At 30.1% G+C, this 18,061-nt stretch overlaps 5 protein-coding genes across 7 annotated transcripts; 2 read left to right on the forward strand and 3 right to left on the reverse strand.

The window, feature by feature from the left end:
- Positions 1 to 49: 49 nt before the first annotated feature.
- Positions 50 to 2,908, reverse strand: LOC114875779 (putative serine protease K12H4.7). The gene is made up of 9 exons (XM_029186475.2): positions 2,827 to 2,908; positions 2,074 to 2,313; positions 1,827 to 2,008; positions 1,500 to 1,735; positions 1,305 to 1,440; positions 913 to 1,229; positions 722 to 854; positions 475 to 644; positions 50 to 395 (listed from the first exon to the last, which is right to left on the reverse strand). The coding sequence occupies exons 2-9, from the start codon at positions 2,272 to 2,274 to the stop codon at positions 286 to 288; spliced, it is 1,485 nt and encodes a 494-aa protein (XP_029042308.2). The 5' UTR covers positions 2,275 to 2,313; positions 2,827 to 2,908; the 3' UTR covers positions 50 to 285.
- Positions 2,909 to 3,721: 813 nt separating this feature from the next.
- On the reverse strand, positions 3,722 to 6,420 carry LOC114875780 (peptidyl-prolyl cis-trans isomerase FKBP8). Its single transcript, XM_029186478.2, has 5 exons — positions 6,120 to 6,420; positions 5,463 to 5,771; positions 5,102 to 5,301; positions 4,729 to 5,030; positions 3,722 to 4,660 (listed from the first exon to the last, which is right to left on the reverse strand). The coding sequence occupies exons 1-5, from the start codon at positions 6,147 to 6,149 to the stop codon at positions 4,347 to 4,349; spliced, it is 1,155 nt and encodes a 384-aa protein (XP_029042311.2). The 5' UTR covers positions 6,150 to 6,420; the 3' UTR covers positions 3,722 to 4,346.
- A 356-nt stretch (positions 6,421 to 6,776) lies between these two features.
- On the forward strand, positions 6,777 to 8,329 carry LOC114875781 (peptidyl-prolyl cis-trans isomerase 5). Its single transcript, XM_029186479.2, has 4 exons — positions 6,777 to 6,970; positions 7,159 to 7,366; positions 7,448 to 7,632; positions 7,708 to 8,329. Exons 1-4 carry the CDS (start codon positions 6,878 to 6,880, stop codon positions 7,840 to 7,842), a joined length of 621 nt encoding a protein of 206 aa, XP_029042312.1. The 5' UTR covers positions 6,777 to 6,877; the 3' UTR covers positions 7,843 to 8,329.
- A 499-nt stretch (positions 8,330 to 8,828) lies between these two features.
- On the forward strand, positions 8,829 to 13,484 carry LOC114875849 (MATH and LRR domain-containing protein PFE0570w-like). The gene is made up of 3 exons (XM_029186615.2): positions 8,829 to 9,455; positions 9,528 to 9,641; positions 9,726 to 13,484. Exons 1-3 carry the CDS (start codon positions 9,348 to 9,350, stop codon positions 13,041 to 13,043), a joined length of 3,540 nt encoding a protein of 1,179 aa, XP_029042448.1. The 5' UTR covers positions 8,829 to 9,347; the 3' UTR covers positions 13,044 to 13,484.
- Positions 13,358 to 18,000, reverse strand: LOC114875851 (transmembrane protein 184B). 3 transcript variants are annotated; one of them, XM_029186619.2, is made up of 6 exons: positions 17,574 to 18,000; positions 17,122 to 17,288; positions 16,441 to 17,035; positions 16,138 to 16,373; positions 15,965 to 16,049; positions 13,358 to 14,516 (listed from the first exon to the last, which is right to left on the reverse strand). In XM_029186619.2, exons 2-6 carry the CDS (start codon positions 17,278 to 17,280, stop codon positions 14,341 to 14,343), a joined length of 1,251 nt encoding a protein of 416 aa, XP_029042452.1. In that variant the 5' UTR covers positions 17,281 to 17,288; positions 17,574 to 18,000; the 3' UTR covers positions 13,358 to 14,340. The 3 variants fall into 3 exon arrangements, with proteins under 3 accessions (XP_029042452.1, XP_029042451.1, XP_029042453.1); XM_029186618.2 differs by having other exon boundaries at positions 17,529 to 18,000; XM_029186620.1 differs by lacking the exon at positions 13,358 to 14,516 and adding an exon at positions 14,708 to 15,418 and having other exon boundaries at positions 17,122 to 17,997.
- Between the last annotated feature and the right edge of the window lie 61 nt (positions 18,001 to 18,061).

Below are 18,061 nucleotides of genomic sequence, written 5' to 3' on the forward strand. Positions count from 1 at the left end.
ACATACATTCTTGCTGTTTGTGGTGTACACAAAATGACAAATACTAGTATATTTTTAATACAAGTACTTTTAATAACTCGTTAAATACATATATCATTAGTTTTAGTCATGACAATGCACAAACTATTTGTAATAAAAATATTTATGCAATGTAATTCGTTCATGATGATTCATTTAAAAAAAAGACATTAAAAAAATGACTAAAATAAACTTACATTTTATAACTTGTTTCATTAAAAAAATAACAGATCCATTATTTATTGAGCAGTCTTAAAGATATCACATTTAACCTTGAAGCCATTGATTAATTAATTTTCCAATCTTGACTCTGGCAGCTTTTAATTCAGGTGAATCATTTTTCGATGGCGGATACATGTTAGCGCAATGAGCAGTACCTGGAAATTATAACATTAAATGAATTTAATTCATTAAAAAACAATTAGATAAAATTTTTAACTATTAACATTGACTTACCGTTGATATAAATAGCCGGTGCTTCAGGATTCGATGATTTCGTGATTCCTAATACATGCCAAGGATCGACTGATCCATGTACAAATACGACGTTCGTAACTTTCAAATTTAACGCGCCGTATAAAATATTTGTTCGATTGACTGCCGCTTTCAGCAAATGATTATTATATCTGTTAAAACACAAAATCCGATTATGTCATATGAACAATTAAACAAGTATTTTTGAATACTAATATGTTTAAGTTACCTTGGCCCGAAAACATCGGTGCATTGTTGCACAAAGAAATCTACTGGAAAGGTCTCGCTAAATAAATTTGGCCGTGCGGTAGAGGTTTGGAAAAATCCAAACTCTGTACACGTTTGATACATCCATTGACGTTCTATAAAAAGCATTCGAGTTAAGAAATGAAACATTTTAATGTTACTAAAGTACGTTACCTCCTTCTGCTTCTTCACTCCCCCAAGTTACATTTCGAAGTTTATGGATCATTTTAGTATACATATAGTCTAAACATTTCTCTTTTGTTGCATTCAATATTTTATTACTTAACACGGCGAGTCTGTCAATGGAAATGCCTAGCTTTTGATTTGTCAAAATATCACATGCACTTTCAATGGTCATGTTAGCCATTGCAGAATTGTTGCGATTGTCTTTATTGTACTGTACAATGCCGGCAAAATTACTTGCTATCGTTTCGTATAAGTTGGAAATATCGTTACGTTTAGTGTGTCCAGGATCGATAGGATCACACAGGCTGTAAATAAAAAAAAAAAACATTTTAAAGTAACAATACATGTATCTGCACTTAAGAAACACACGTTCAACGTACGCAAATTTTTTAGCTAATCCTTGCTGACCAACCGGCTGTCGTAACATTATGTGAAACTGTTTATTTGCTTCTACTATTGCATTCACGCATGCTTCAGAATATTCTCTTAGAGCATTCTCAACAACAACGTAGTATTCTATAAATGATAGTTATTAATGTAAATAATTGTTATCCAGCAATAATTGTTATACTTACCCTGAAAATCAATTTTAGCTAACAATGGCCCACTTGCAGATACAGCTCCATGTACTAAATGAGGATACTTTTCACGTAACCATGCAGCTAATGATCCAGAATATGATCCTCCAAAAGCAATCCATTTAGTATTATTTGGTAATTTATAGGTAGTGTTCATAATCTGTATAAAGTAGGCTAAATCTGCAAGTGCTTGTTCAGATGTAAGATATACTAAATTCTTAACACTAAGATCCCTGCAAGAATATTACAACCATTAGTAATATTACACGAATAAATGGCTTAAGATTTGTTAGAGCTGTAAATTTTAAGAATATTATTACATACACGGTAGGATGACTCTTTCCATAAAAGCGGTGTTCTACTTGAAAACATAATGCTCCAAATTCTTTGGCATATTCAATCCATTGACCTTCTACCATCCATTTAGCAGTGGCAGTACCTTCACCACCTATCATTAGAAATACTGGACCTCCTTTTTTATAGTATTCCCCATTTACAAAATATCTCTGCAAAATATTAATTAGAAATATTGTTAATCTCAATATAACATATTTATTTGTTGCTAAATTACCTGTTGCCAAATACGTGCTTCAGTTGGATTAAAGTGATTCAAAAACTGTGTGAACCATTGTTCTTCTGGAAGTTCATAGTGTTTGGATAAAATTGGTTCGCCTAAATTGCCATGTTTGCTTCGACCTTTCATAAAAATTTGCCATGATGTACTAATATTTATAAGGCAAACAAAGAATAATAATAGCATAAATCTACACATGTTGTAATAAAGTTAACTTATTAAAAGATATCATATACTCTGAAACAGAAAGAAGAATTAAATTAGATACATGGAAGTTTAAGAATTTATTAACTCTATCACATGAACATAAGTAGAATTGATAAGAATAATGCGAAAATATTTATAATGTATTTTTCCAGAAAGAAAATTATCTTTTTAAAGTGATAAGATTACAATATAAGTATGATATAAAGAAAAATTATGATAGTAAAGTAGGACACAATGAAGAAAAATATGTTATTATATAATACTTTATAACTTTTTTATTAACAATCCTGTAATACAAGCATAAATACATTTTAACAAATATGTAAAAAGTTACCTATACATTATAAAGGACATAGTACAAAATGAACATGTGCTTTTTTAAGCTATCTGATAAATATTTATACTGATTTATACTATACACTAATTAAAACTGAAATAATAGAACAATTTGTTTTAACATTAAATTTTAATTGATGTTTAAAAATACATTACACAATGCAAAAAAATTGTTCTACCATTATTACATTTAAAAATAAAACTTACAGTGCAAATTATAGTTAATATATTAAATTCTTGCTTTATGAATAATCTAATCCCAAATGTTTGTTTCGTAAATACAGTCAGTGACTACAGATGTAAAAGATTGGACATGCCTCTGTTTTCGAAGGGTCTTGACGCAGGGGTCCCAGACACCCCTAGATGAGATCATGGGATGTCAGGGACCCCGATGCACAGATGGTGCTCTCTGCATACCGACCTGGTTTCATCTTGGGGTGTCGGGGACCCCGAAGCACCGGGGACTCAACATACCGACATATCATCCTGGGGTGTCGAGGACCCCAAAGCATCAGTGATTCTACATACCGACCTGGTGTCATCCTGGGGTGTCGGGGACCCCGAAGCACCAGTGACTCTACATACCGACCTGGTGTTATCCTGGGGTGTCGGGGACCCCGAAGCACCAGCGACTCTGCATACCGACATATCATCCTGGGGTGTCATGGACCCCCAAGTAACGATTTCTCGGAAACAAAGTCGGTAAGTTGTCGTGTAGTTTCCACCGTTTTTGTATAGAGGGCGCTGCAACCGAATTTCGAACCCCTTTACCCTTTGGTGGAAAATTTAATTTTACGTGTCCTAGTTTATAGAAACGTTTCTTCCATATTATAGTTAAATTTTTAGATGGAATTAATATAAATTGTTTATTAAAATTAGACTTAAAAATGTTAATGTGTCTTCCCGACTTGAAAGATATGAAACGAATAAATGCACAATCAATTTGAATTTCTGCGATAAAAAGGAACAAATAAAAATGTTGAACCACGAAGTCAGACTGTGATAAGTGCTATTAACGTGCGCAGAACGAATGAAAATAAATTTTATTTAATACATAGAGGACGTAAAACTTTTTTTCAAAAGTGGTATATAAAAATGAACATTTTAAACATTTTCAATATAAGTTTATTTCTAAATTTGCTAAAAATTTTGTTTTGTACATTACTCATGTCCCCTTATTAATCTTTATATCATAATACACAATCTTACAAATTCTTAAATAATAGATAACGGTAAAAGTAATGTAATGATATATTTTTTATCTTATTATTGATATTGAGCTAAATAAATATTTAATATAACAATGGTAAAGATCTTTCTCTTGTTTCCCAAATGGAATCAAACTGTTAATCTTAGAATATACTATAGTATCATATCAATACAACTTTACATTGATAAAGTTACACAAAATGTATATTATTATTCACAACATGTACATACATCTAAAAGTTGTTTGTTAGTTTTGCAGTAGTATATATATTAATGTAAATGAAGCTAGCGAATATAAAATTTGAATAAAACGTAAATAAAATAGTATATTGAATAAAATTTCAGATCTTTACGATCTTTTTCTTTGATTTCTTGGTATATAATTATAAGCTTTAATTTTTACAGCTTGTCTTTTATGAAAATATTAAATCAATGTTTAGTTATGTATCAGTGCACTTTTCAATATTTAATTCGAATATAGTTTCTCATTTTAATATATATCTTTCCTTAACCCTTTCTCATGAAACAAATCTATATAAAAGTATACCCATTGCTGCTGCAGTTGCCCCTCCGATTAAACTCCATGTAAGTTTTGAGGTATTTTTTATCTGATATTTTCCTTTTGCATTTTTTGAAGAAACATTATTATTTTTTTCCTGTGTACCTAACATTTTACGATACAGATTCTTTTCATGTTGAGCATCTTTAGCATTCTTTTCTTTTAAAATAGCTAATTCTGTCTGAATAGCTTTTGTTTCTGGCTCCAATCTTGCTGCTTGAAGTAAAGTTTGATATGCTAATGCATGTTCTCCTTTATAATGTAGAATTTTTCCTACAAAAATACGATGTATTTTAATATACGTGAAATTTATTATTCTAACATCTCTTGAATAATTTTACCTTTTCTAAACAAGGCTTTTACATTCTGTGGTTGACAACTCAAAACACTTTCTACACTTCTTAAAGCAGCATCATAAGCTTGCGTTTTCATTTGTGCAGCTGCTAAATTATTATACACTTTCATTCGATCCTCCAATAAACCTTGTAATTCTGCATCAGTAGTAGTGTCTTCTGTTTCATTCTGATAGGAAGTACGACTTTCTGTTGGTAATAAGAATTCTAATGCTCTTCGATAACATTGAATCGCAAGTGTCGGTTCGTTACGAGTGAACCACCAATTCCCACGTTCTCGCTTTTTATTACTTAAAAAAAATATTAACATATAATTAACAATGCTTTTAAAAAGTAGTATGATAATATTATAAGTAGTTACCCAATTTCTTTTCTCTGATTAACGCTCAGAGTGTCTATTTCTTCTTCTAATTCAGTAGCTTTCAATTCAACTGTATATGAAATAATAGCATCTGATGGAATGTTTGGTTCTTTTCCTAGCTGGCCATAAGCAAATCTTGGATGAACTTCAATTTCTGCTACTTCTTCTACATCCATGAGTGCAATTGCTAGGTCTAACCCCTGTAATTATAGAAAATAATATCAAAGTTATTGTTTCTATTGTATTAAATACTACACTCAATATATTGAAAAATTAACTAATACAATAAATAAAATCTGTGAGATGTAAATACTTATGTAAAGAAAAACTTAAAACTTTTTTTTATTTTGATATACAATACCTGAATTACTTCGACATCACCTAATTGAATTTTGAGATCTTCACATTCTTCAACTACTGTACCATCTTTCAACTTCCCAATGATTTTCAAAGTACAAATATCAGTGTTATTTGGTCGTATTCCACTTTTACCCTTCCTTATAATTTTTTTCTTTAGCTGTCCATTTCCTAAAATATCTATCCATTCTTCAACTGGTTGTTCATTTAACGCTGCTTTAGTCATTGGATCTTCTGGATTTATATCGAAATTTAACTCTTCTTTAATAAAATCAGCTTGATTTGTTTGAGACTGAACAGGTCCATCTTCCATCTTCAAAAGATTTTAAATAATAGATTTAAAATAAAATTTAAACATAATAGAATGCTGAGTAATTTGTAATTCAAAATACCGAATATGTCATATTTTTGTTTCAAATAGGAGTTGTCTATGTAATTATAAAAACTATTTAACAAGATTATAGATGAACTAAAATAAAAAATTTTGTGTATTTGACATGTTCACTACACATGGAATGAATATGCAATAGACAGCAGAAAAATGCACACTCATTTGATAATCGAAAAATTTGAAGTTAAACTATAATGTTATTGTTTCTTCTTAAATTATGACACAATCTATTCAGTACTTGTAAAATGATTTTCAGAAATCAATTCTTACCATGTTATTTTCAAATGTGTCTACAATCATTAGAAATGTGAAGAACTAACGTACTTATACGGTATTTCTATTTATTGTGAAACACGCCGACACTGGTTAGTTCTCTTTATTACTTGAAATAAGTATTACTATAGTATCGAAGACAATCGATAATCGAGTTTTTATCGAGGTTTCTCGCAATTAACGGTTACGTAAATGAGTTCAATTCATTCTTATTCGTTTGATCGTACTGTAATGAGTTTTTGGTCAAATGAATGTTTTAACTGCAATAAGATGTAACCAACCATTGGACTTCAGCTAAGTAACGTAAATTTTTGCTATATAGTAAAATTAAGTAACACGATTATAATTTTTAATCTTTTTATTTGATAACGTCGGCGTTTTTTCGTTTCCTCCATTAAAAATCATTTTCTTAAAATTACAATAAATACATTTTCATTACAAACTAATGTTTTCATTATAATAATATCTGAAAATTGTTATCAAGATATAGTCACATGCTGACGAATGAAAACTAAATATTTGATATCATAATGAAATAAAGATTAAGATAAAATACTTATAAAGATAAAAATTAAAAAAAAGTTGTATAACACATTGGAAAGTAAATGTATAAATGTAACCAATCGTACAATCCCACATTTCTAATTTGTGCGCATGCGCACGAGATCTATGTTCCGGCTATGTTCTATCAGAGTACAGTCGTTAAGAATCCTTTGTGTGGTTGATTTCAATTGAATTAGAATCGTTTTGTCACAATGAAGTCGCTTTTGTTAGTGTATTTTTTATTAATTGTTTATTGTTCAATCAGTAAGGCTGATGATAAAAAAGGTCCAAAAGTTACAGATAAGGTAAATAAATTGGCTATACCGGTATCTAACAGTAACAGATGTATGAACAAAGAGTTTGTTTTTTATATTAAATAGATCGAAATAAAATATATTAAACATTATTTTCATAGAATATAAAATATAAAGAATAATGAAGGTTCCATAAGTTTATACAATTTTAAAGCAATAAATTAATTTTGTCTGTACAGGTATGGTTTGACATTAGCATAGATGGTAAACCAGAAGGCAGAGTTGAAATTGGACTTTTTGGAAAAACTGTACCAAAAACAGTTCAGAATTTCATAGAATTAGCTAAAAAACCTCAAGGAGATGGATATAAAGGTAGCAAGTTCCACAGAGTCATTCGTGAGTTTATGATTCAAGGAGGAGACTTTACAAAAGGAGATGGAACTGGAGGTTTGATTTTTAATTTCTTGGACATGATAATATAAATCCTCTATATAAATTAAGTAACATTTCTTAATTTTTATTTATTAGGACGTAGTATTTATGGAGCTAGATTTGAAGATGAAAACTTTAAATTGAAGCACTATGGTGCTGGATGGTTGTCTATGGCTAATGCTGGAAAGGACACTAATGGTTCTCAATTCTTCATTACTGTGAAACAAACTCCATGGCTTGATGGTAGACATGTTGTTTTTGGGAAAGTAATTAAAGGAATGGTATGTTGTATTGTCTAGATAGCCATCTATATCGAAATATTTATCCTGAATACTTATTTATAAATAATTTTGCAGGGTATAATAAGAAAAATTGAAAATATCAGTACTGATACCCGAGATAGACCAACAAAAGATGTTACAATTGCTGACTGTGGTGCAGAAGTTGTAACAGTGCCTTTTAGTGTATCAAAAGATGATGCTACTGATTAAACATTATGTTCTCTTTCTTATGTTGAAAGCTAATCATATGATCATTACATATTAAATGAACAAATTCGTATACTTATAATTTTGTATGCATAAAATGCCATATTGAAAAGCTTGTATTCAAAATTGGTAATAGTTTTCTACGTAATTGCTCAACATATTGTTGCCTACTACATTATAACATACATTTTAAATTACCTTAAATATGTCAAGTAATTAAATCCAATTACTTACAAAAATATGAAATAAAAATTTGCATATTTTAATTTCTGTTTTAGAGTATTAAAAAGTGATTCATGTATTTACAGGTAGAATTTTGATAAATACATAAAAAAGCAAATTAAACAAGCACAAAGTATACAAGATTGTATCTTACAATCTACTGCTAACTTAGATTAAGTTTTATAAACATGTATATGCATAATAAGATGTGCAATAATTTTATAAACCTATAATTGCATTTTTTAGCAAATAAAGCGTTTAAATAATATATCTTTTTCTCATTTACATCTATAATACAACTTATCAATATAAGAATCTTACAACATATATAAAGCGCAGAGTATTATCGGTGCTACGGGGTCCCTGGTACCCCGGATACCATAATATCAGAATACAAAGAGCGCCACCGATGCATCGGGGTCTCTAACACCCCAAGATGGTAACAGGTCGTTATACAGAGAGCGCTACCAATGCATCGGGGTCCCTGATACCCCAGATGCCAAAATGTCGGTATTCAAGGAGCGTCACCGGTGCTTCGGGATCCGTATACGGAGAGCGTCACCAATGCATCGGGGTCCCTAATATCCCAAGACGATATCAGGTCGGTATGCAGAGAACGTCAAATGACTGACAATGAGTAATGGGTGTAGTCTTTGATATCAAAGCAATCTGCTATTACCATCAACGTACATTAGATTGTTGCAGTGCGGAGTGTTTAACAGATGGCGCCCATTTTCAAGGGACAAATTCAAGATCCCTTAAAAAAACAATGGCGTGTCCAATCTTGTTGGATGTATAGTCACTGTTATTCGCATCATTCGTCATTTAATTGTTTCATATAATTTATTTACTTGATTGTTAATAATTATTAAGAAAAAGTGGTGAAATTGAAGAAGAATGTTTAATATTTATGTGTGTATGTTCAACGTAATAAATGATTACTGTATTAAATTACGCGCATAAAAGGAATAGTGATACGCCATACTTATTTTGAGGAACTCACTCTATGCTTAATTTACGATAATGGAGAAATTACATTGGATGGTAAATAAATTGAAATATCTGCATTTATTGCAACCCTAATATTCAAAACAAACATTAAGTGTAATTAAGGTATTAAGTGAAAAACATAATTATTGGAACTGGAGATAATCTGAATTTTGGCTGTATATATTAGTACATATTTTTATATACAAACAAATAATACATTGTGATTCAATTTTAACACGCATAATATGTGTATGTTTGCTCTTGCTTAATGTTTATTATGCAAATATAATTCTGCAATGAAATTCTGTTATAAAATGGCGAAGAATGATGGTTTAAAGTCTCTTCATGCAAATACTGTTCAAGAAAATAAAAGGATATTATACGAATCTTGTCAAAAAAATCAGGTAAGTATTGTAAATCGTGAACGTAATACTTCGTATATGGATAATAATATTAACGTAATATAACTATTTTAGGTGGACATCAAAAGCAAAGAAGACTTTGAAAAGTTGTTTATGAAACTTAATTACATCTGTCAGATAAAGTCAATGAAAAAAGATGCACAATTAAATTCCTGGTGTAATAAAAATGTAAGGTTACAATAATAAGAATATTATCCTTTCTATAATCTACATATTTATATAAATAATATTTGATTCTAATATCTTTTTTAGGTTATAAATTACACATATGGACCCATCTCAGGATTCCCATCTGGTTCATGGTGGGGTATTCGAATGGATTGTTCCAGAGACGGTGTTCATGTTCCTTTTGATGAAAATATTCAAAATGGACCATTTGGTGTTACTTCAATTTGTACTACAAGCATTAACTTAAACGAAGATGTAGATTTCGGTAATTACCTTACACTTACAGGTCAGAAGTACCTTAGTGGAAAATTAGACAAAGATCCGCTTGTTAAAAATTATGAAAATCAAATACCTGTAAGACTTATTAGAAGTTATAACTTATTAAATGAATTTGCACCGAAAACGGGTTGTAGATACGATGGTTTGTATATTGTGACAAAATTTTGGATAGGTGTGAACTCAGATTCTACAAAATATTACAAATTTGCTTTATTACGTTTAAGCAACCAAGAAGTACCATTGTGGAGTACTAAACAGTCCTTTTTAAATACAACTAAAGTTTCCTCTGTTCCTCAGTCCGCATCCGCGTGTCATCAACACTGCACAGAAAATTCTTCCCCCAACATGTATGAATTTAAAAAGTATTCACATAATACCGAAACCTTATGCGAGAAATCAAATATACTGTCGCAGTTTTCAAATTTTGAAACTAAAAACATAGACGAAAAAGAAAAGGTTGTTTCTGAAAGTGCAATAGTAACTCGCCATGTGTTTAAAAAGGTAAACAGTAATACAGAATGTACACCAAATGTATCTAGTATGTCTACTGGTGTAACGAACAAATCATTAACTCATATTGGAAATCAAGGATCTAAAACTCATAATACAAATATTTCTATACGTACAGGACTATATAACTCCTCCCACAGTACACAGCATGACGTTAAGAAAAGTATTTCATTGCCATTCTGTAGAACATCTAAATCACTAAATATACTTAAAACTAATCAACACATGGAAAGTTGGAACTCGATGAACAAAGATACAAATAAACACTCAGATGGAAAGGTTCCGACAATTAGTTCAACTGAATTTCCTAAGCGTGTTAATTATGTTTCTATTAATACAGTGAAACCTGAGTCAGAAAAAGCAAAATTAACCAAAAATACGAATCCAGAATCAGGTGCTAATGAAAACGATGAAAACGATTCTAAAGATATCGGTAAAAATACCGTAAATCATTCTGATGCACCTACCGATACATTAAATTTGATGAATTGTACGCACGGAAATGAAATTTCACCGCATCAAATTGTATCTAAAGAAGTACAAGATTTAAAGTCGCTTGAATCCCTTGATTCGCTAACACCAGATGAAATTCTTCATTTAATTACCGAGAAAGGTCATCCTTTATCAGAATTACTAATAGGTAATATGATAGGATTAACATCGGAGCAGTCTATGGCAATCAAAACACAAAATTTAGTGAGAGCCCAGGCAGAAGTGAAAAATAAAATAGCAACGAGGAAAAATGTGAAAGAAATAAAAGGAAAGAAAAATTTTGAGACTACTTCTGATGATTTAATTGGATCAAGATGTTACAAATTCCGACGACGTAGGAAATTATCCCGGAAGATGATAAATAAATCGGAAACGAAAAAGCACAATAAAATACACAATGAAAAGTTACAAAAAAGTTCTTTACAGCCTTTAAACGTCTTGGGGAAAAGTTTGACGTCTCTTCATACATATAATCATTCTCAAAAAAATAAAGCAGAGGAAGATATTTCGTGTTTAAATAAATGTAGTAATGATTTAAAAAGTACAACAATGAAACAGAACAATTTACAAAAGAAAAAATCAAATTCTTTACAGGAATCGACAAAAAGTATTAAGAAAAATGTTGAAAATAAGAACGAAGCAAAAATACGTTTACAAACTATGAGATCAATTAAATCTTCAATTAAGAAACACATAAACAAGAAACAAAGGAGGGAAATTGCAAATTTATTGATAGATGCGAAAATTGGTCCTAAAATACGTGGTCCACGGAATAGAAGATTGCGATCTATAAACAATACGTACGCGAAACAGTCATTTGAACGCTTTGGTACAGCAATGTACGCTTTAAACAAGCGTCAAATTAGTTCAGAGCAATCTTCTTTCAAAAACAGAAATAAACTTACAAACATTAATGGCTGTAAACGTATTAAAAACAAGCAAACTGGAGATATTAAAAGAACAGAAACGCTGAACTTGAAACAAACCAAAATACAAAAGAATCTCGCTGTTTCAAAGAAAATAGATAAAGATCATGCTATAGAGGCAATTTTTAATAATAAAAGTAGTAATAACAACAACAATGTTACTAGTACTGCTGTTACTGCTGCTACTACTACTGCTACTACTACTACTATTAATAATAATAACAGTAAAAATAAAAATAATGAAACGTCACAGTTATTGAAAGCTAAAACTATAACAGATACAGATGTAACAATGATTAAAAATCGAAAAAGAAAATTGAACGAAATAGTTTCCATAGATTCAAAATGTAGTAAATTTGAGGAGGTATTGCATAATCATTCTAAAAAAGAAATTTCAAAACCCTGTAAAGCAGATGCGATTACTCAGTGTTCTCTCATTAAAGATCCACTAACAAAGAATTTGAAATCAAACAGTTTTATTCAAAATAACGTCCGTAATGAGCAATACACTTTCATTAAAATAGAGTACGGCGAACTTAAAGATACGAAACCTGATGTATACGAAGTTATTAAGTTAGACGATAAGAATAAAGATCGTAACACACCTAAATCCGGCAAAAATTATTCGTCGTGTAAAGAAACTGTATGTAACATACAAAATTCTACGAATACAGATGTAACATTATTCGCTAATGATATATTAAATACAAAAGAGCGAAACAGATCTTCACCAGAAAGGATATCGGCATTTGTACCTGTTAACATTCCAGATAATGATCTAAAAATTGCTCGTTTAAGGTCAATAGGATTCAAACCAATAACTTGTAACAATAGCGATGAAGATGTTAATAATCTAAACAAAGGAAACTGTTCTGTGATTTTAAATAACAAATTACTGAAACAAAATGTTACTGAGAAATACAATAAATACACAAGCGAAGAAAATAACGTTGTTGTGTATATGGATGATAATTTACAATATCAGGATATTGAAAATGAAGATAAAAATGGTTTATCTGTTAGATGTAAAGCATCAAGTTCGAAGAGTTATATAGTAAAGGATGAACAATTAAGTAGGATGACTTTGAAAAAAGAATCTTATAACAATTTGTTATTAGAACAAGACTTAGAATTACCATGGCATGGGTGGAAAAAAATTGTAACAAATAAAGATACATATTGGATTGGTTGGTAAAATTAATGTAACAGATCTTGTGCAGAATAAATTCATAAATACAGACGTGCGCGTACGCGTACATACCACGCATACACTCTGCCAAAATAAAGGCTGTTAATAAAATGCTAAATTATTTTTTCACTGATAGTTGTAATATTTCAATGCATTAATGCGACTATAAATACTGCTTTTATAGGATAATGTTTGACTTTTTTTTTTAAATTGAAATAATTCATATTTCAATCACTTTTGCTAATCTTATTGTGACATTTATTAAGTAGTTTACGAATAAAAATGTAAAACACAAATTGTTAATTATACCAAAATAGTGATTTACTTTTAAAATAACGAATTTTATTGTTACTTTATGGAGCAGAATAACATACGTTCTCCATAAATATAATTTATGTATACACAAATTATTCTGTTGTATAGAAAATAAAGTTTAATTATGATCGAGATTAAAATACGTTTTCATTTCTCGAAATGTTGAAGAAGATGCAAAGCGTAAAATGAACAATGTAGAACGCTAAATATTAAGTATTTGTACGTGGATAAGATGAATGCGCTGAGGAGAAATTCTTTACTTTTTTTGAATCATTACATTCTATTTTAACGATATATACATTCATTCTTTAATCTAGGACGCAAAGATCTTTGTGGCTCTTTTATATAGTTCTTGGACGTGTATAATAATTAGAAGTATCTGTCTCAGTGTATTTTATAAAATAAATATTTTTCATTGGCAAAATTACATTAATCTGATATAAATCAGAAATACTGGTATATAAACATATGTAAGGTTCATTCATAATGTAAAAATATTATTGAACCACAGTAATGCAGCAAACCCATTTATGAGTATACATTATAGTAAAACATTAAGTACCTTACAGTGCCTTTCTTTTGAAAACATGAAATCATTTTTTAAATCAAAACATATTTATCTTCTTACAATAGAACCACCTCTATAGGTAACAATGCCTTAATTATGTTCAGCATATTAAAATAAATATCTTCTATGCTATGTTTACATGATGTAACATAATACACGTATTAACATGAATGCAACATTATGGAACTATTATAATGTGATGCATGATTTTACATCACATCATTTTGTTTATTTATCTGTCGTTTGTTCTGTGAGCGAGTTAAGTTCCTACCTAACGATGTACAATCATTTTAATGATATACGTAATGTTTCTTTGAAATTAAATTCATAAAAGTGCAACATTAATGTACCGTTTTCTTCTTTTCTTTTCCTTTTTTTTGTTTCTCTTCTCGCTTTTTGTACACTGTCCATGGTTTCTGTCTATTGGAATTCATCGTCACTGCTTAAAAGCATTGTTTTTTCGTTATAATTTTGAGAAATTGTAGCAACACGTTGATGAGATGTGTGGCGTCTTTGGGGTGGTGGTATCGGCATGTTCTGTGGATCATCCGGATCGAAGCTGGATATCCGCATACCACGTTGTCCTTTGGGAGCTCCTGATTGTTACATTATATCACGTATTATCGTTGATAAAATCAACAATTATTGATAGATCGATCAACCAGCAGACACCGAAAAACCATGCTTATATTTTGCTCTTTTATTCAAAGCAATATTATTAATTGTATTGCTTACAGGCTATGTACAGTTTCATATGTAGTTTCATAAAATTTTTATATACACAGTATAATCTACAACTGTTTTATTGTTTTTTCCACATTAATACAATAATAGTATATGTATCGCAATCATTTTTATTAAACTTGCAATTCATGCATGTTATGAAAATAATAATTTCACGCTATCGAAATTCATGAAAATTTTTAAAAATATATGTGAAAATAAAAAACAAAAAGACAGTGCAATATTAACATGCTAAATTAAGTATGAATTCGTAATATTTACATGCTTTTCTTTGAGATATAAAAGCATTACAAAATAATAATAATAGAACGTTCTTTAAAAGTAAAATAATACACAATTACAATACTGCCACAGAATAGTAATCAATTATTATTTGTCTTTTGCATTTATTAGAAAGCAGAAGGTTTTATGAAATTACACTTTATCCTCAGTGCTTTTATGTTAAGTGCTTAATTTCTATCGTATAGTAGATTTTGTTAATTGCAAAATGAACGAATTGTAGGCTTATGTATGTATATTGATTTTACTCTAAACCTTAAATCATAATTTGAGCAGAGAACACTTTGCCCACCCTGCAATTTAACTTGAACTTAAACTATCAGGTGTATAATAATGGTTTTAATAAACTACAATACTAAGAATTTGTCATTTTCCGTTTAAAATTAATATAAATGTTTGATGTCCAATTTCTTGAAATTAAAAATCGATGCCATGCATTCTCATAGTTTTTCATACGGCAAGTTGGTATTAACGTCTGAAAAACAATAAAAAAGAAAGTGCCTTCAAAGAATTTTATTTCCAGTGGCACATGTTTATTAAACTTATGATAGGAATGATTAATTTTTCATTTTTCGAAGAGTTTCTTTGACATTAATTCAATTGCAAAAGATAAATATAAATGAATTTATACTATTTTATTTTTGCAGTAATTGGCAGTAAAGTATATTAAAAAATGGGAATATAGTAAAATGCTTATTTACTATATAAAAAGCCAAAATCCAGTAATTAAAACAATGTAATCATCAGAGTTATATTCACGTATTACTTTAAATTCCAATTAACAGTTTTTAATGCTTCTTAAACATTAAATTATTTCTTTTGCTTCCCTTAATAGATATTTAAAAGATACAGTAACATTAAATAAGAAATACATATGAACAATGAAACATGAATGGTTCTAAATTTTTATCATTTACTACAACATGCTATATGAAAATGTATTAATGAGATAAAATAAGTAAAGAGTTTTTAACACAATAATACTTTTTTTAAACGAAAAAAATAATTAAATCATACATACCAGAACTGTATTGAGTGTACTGTTGATACTGTGGGTGGAAATTATGGATGGCATCAGTCATTATATCCTTTGGATTCATAGTTTCCTATGTATAAATTAGATTAATTACTTTTAGTTTTTATAAATTGAATTAGTTTAATTTTTGTAATTATTTAAAAATGATTATAATATACCTTTAAACTGCTACTAATACTTTGCATTGTTACACTTCTCCCTCTTGAATCAGTAACACAACCAGCTGAATATACTTGATAAGGAAATGCATAACGCAAAGCTATAGCAGCAAATAACATTTCAATACAAATTAAAAAGTTTTGATAACCAGCAGAAACTGTCCCGGCACTGGTTGTTTGGCCTACATTTATTGGAGAAATTACGTTTGCTTTTTCAAGAATAGCCAATAACACTCCTGAAATAAAATAAAATTAATTTAAATTTATTTAACGCGTATAAAAGACATTTAAATTAAATATTACCTTGCCAAAATGAGAGAAAAATAACGCTCTTAATAGTACAAAACTTCAAAACAGGTTCAAATGGTGTTAGTAAGTCTCTTGTGGCAAAATAGAAAAGGAAGAGTCCATAGAGGGCAAGAGATACACTGATATTATAAATTATGGTCACGTAAATATAGCCTCCATTCAGGGACCAATCTCCATCTCTATAATGTCCAAATGCTTGAAGGAATATAATAATAAATGCCATCACTGGTTTTACTAGACAAAATTGCAAAGTAGCTTGCTTGCAAAATCTAAGAAAACCGATTGTATATGTTTTTCCAACTAGGCAACAAGTTCCATATAAGCAATTGGAACGAATAGGTTTGCCGCGTATTTCAGACATTATGTTTCCTTCGCCACCCAGGTACTCATAGCATAGGGACATAAAGTTATATATAACAAATGCTTCGTAACAGTCTCTCACAGTGAAGAAGTAAACGTAATAACTTTCGCTGTTAAAAAATATTAGAGAGATCCAAGAATAAGTTGCATAAATTGGAACTATAAATAGAATTCTCACTATCCATCTTTGCTCCGCTGGATTGGTATACCACCTTAAATGTTGATAAATCTATAAAAGAAAAATTGAAATCCACATGATGTTTTGTAATTATATCTTGATAAATATACATGTTTGAAAAATTCATTATGAAATACCTGTTGACAAGTTAAGAATAATGCAAGCCAAACAAATACACCAGCAATACCTTGGGCAGCTCGTGTCTGTAAGAATATCGGAGCTGTTTCCTTCTCAGACATCACAGATGTCATATTGTTCACAATTGTAGCTGATTCCATTGCCACTGTACTACTCATATTTTAATCTAAGAAAAATTAGCGTTGCAAATAATAATAATTTCGTATAACGGTAGGAAAAGAAAGATAATTGTAGACGTTAAAAGAGTTCATTTTAATCACAGTCTCAAATGAAAAGAAACGATAAGGACCATCTATTCGTAATACAGAATAAATGTCGAAATTATAGCTCGCGCGTTAAAAATCAATATACACAACAATAACAACGGTACTCCATTCGTGCGCAAAATTTCGTCTCGTGGACGCACCCGTGCTCCATTCGTAGAATTCTTGGAACAATTATTGTAGCATACGTGCAATCTCTTCCAACTATCTCGTTGTACGTGTTCTCCTTTTTCCTTGGTATCTTGTGTGTTTGTGTTGACCTGTATGATCGAGCTCCTTAAAGGTTCCCCTTTCCACTTTCAATTAAACAGCTACCAATGCAGCGATTAACGATGCTCGTGACCTTCCGAAAGATAATCCGAATAATTCACTAAATTCTCTTCCCTTTGCTGTATATTTTTTTCAGCATGGATCACCGAGTGTCACTTTTACTCAACATTTTCTAGGATTTCTCATTCGAACTTTTTCGATGTCAAATACGTCCGTTCGGTAACAGCTTTGCGAAATATGCTGTTAGTCGACAATAAAAATATAACTGGTCTTGCCACTACGCAATATATATTTCTTCCTTGCACACGTAAATCTTTCCTTTGGTTTTCTTTCTTCGCTCTTTCTTCACACACGATCTCTTTTTCCCTTCTCCTTTACGCTAAATCCCCTCCATAATTCTGTTTAA

The sequence above is a fragment of the Osmia bicornis genome, chromosome 11 (assembly GCF_907164935.1).
Source record: "Osmia bicornis bicornis chromosome 11, iOsmBic2.1, whole genome shotgun sequence".
In the NCBI taxonomy this organism is placed as follows: domain Eukaryota; kingdom Metazoa; phylum Arthropoda; class Insecta; order Hymenoptera; family Megachilidae; genus Osmia; species Osmia bicornis.

Coding starts and splice junctions, on each gene's coding strand:
- LOC114875779 (XM_029186475.2), bottom strand. CDS start 2,274: ATGTGTAGATTTATGCTATTATTATTCTTTGTTTGCCTTATAAATATT. Junction 1,736..1,826: donor GGAAAGAGTCATCCTACCGT/GTATGTAATAAT, acceptor ATATTCTTGCAG/GGATCTTAGTGTTAAGAATT. Junction 1,230..1,304: donor GGATTAGCTAAAAAATTTGC/GTACGTTGAACG, acceptor TTTTATTTACAG/CCTGTGTGATCCTATCGATC.
- LOC114875780 (XM_029186478.2), bottom strand. CDS start 6,149: ATGATTGTAGACACATTTGAAAATAACATG. Junction 5,302..5,462: donor GTGATGTCGAAGTAATTCAG/GTATTGTATATC, acceptor CTATAATTACAG/GGGTTAGACCTAGCAATTGC. Junction 4,661..4,728: donor AAAAGCCTTGTTTAGAAAAG/GTAAAATTATTC, acceptor GTATTTTTGTAG/GAAAAATTCTACATTATAAA.
- LOC114875781 (XM_029186479.2), top strand. CDS start 6,878: ATGAAGTCGCTTTTGTTAGTGTATTTTTTATTAATTGTTTATTGTTCA. Junction 7,367..7,447: donor AAAAGGAGATGGAACTGGAG/GTTTGATTTTTA, acceptor TTTATTTATTAG/GACGTAGTATTTATGGAGCT. Junction 7,633..7,707: donor GGAAAGTAATTAAAGGAATG/GTATGTTGTATT, acceptor ATAATTTTGCAG/GGTATAATAAGAAAAATTGA.
- LOC114875849 (XM_029186615.2), top strand. CDS start 9,348: ATGAAATTCTGTTATAAAATGGCGAAGAATGATGGTTTAAAGTCTCTT. Junction 9,456..9,527: donor AATCTTGTCAAAAAAATCAG/GTAAGTATTGTA, acceptor TAACTATTTTAG/GTGGACATCAAAAGCAAAGA. Junction 9,642..9,725: donor ATTCCTGGTGTAATAAAAAT/GTAAGGTTACAA, acceptor TATCTTTTTTAG/GTTATAAATTACACATATGG.
- LOC114875851 (XM_029186619.2), bottom strand. CDS start 17,280: ATGAGTAGTACAGTGGCAATGGAATCAGCTACAATTGTGAACAATATG. Junction 16,374..16,440: donor TTTTCTCTCATTTTGGCAAG/GTAATATTTAAT, acceptor ATTTTATTTCAG/GAGTGTTATTGGCTATTCTT. Junction 14,517..15,964: donor GTACACTCAATACAGTTCTG/GTATGTATGATT, acceptor TGTAACAATCAG/GAGCTCCCAAAGGACAACGT.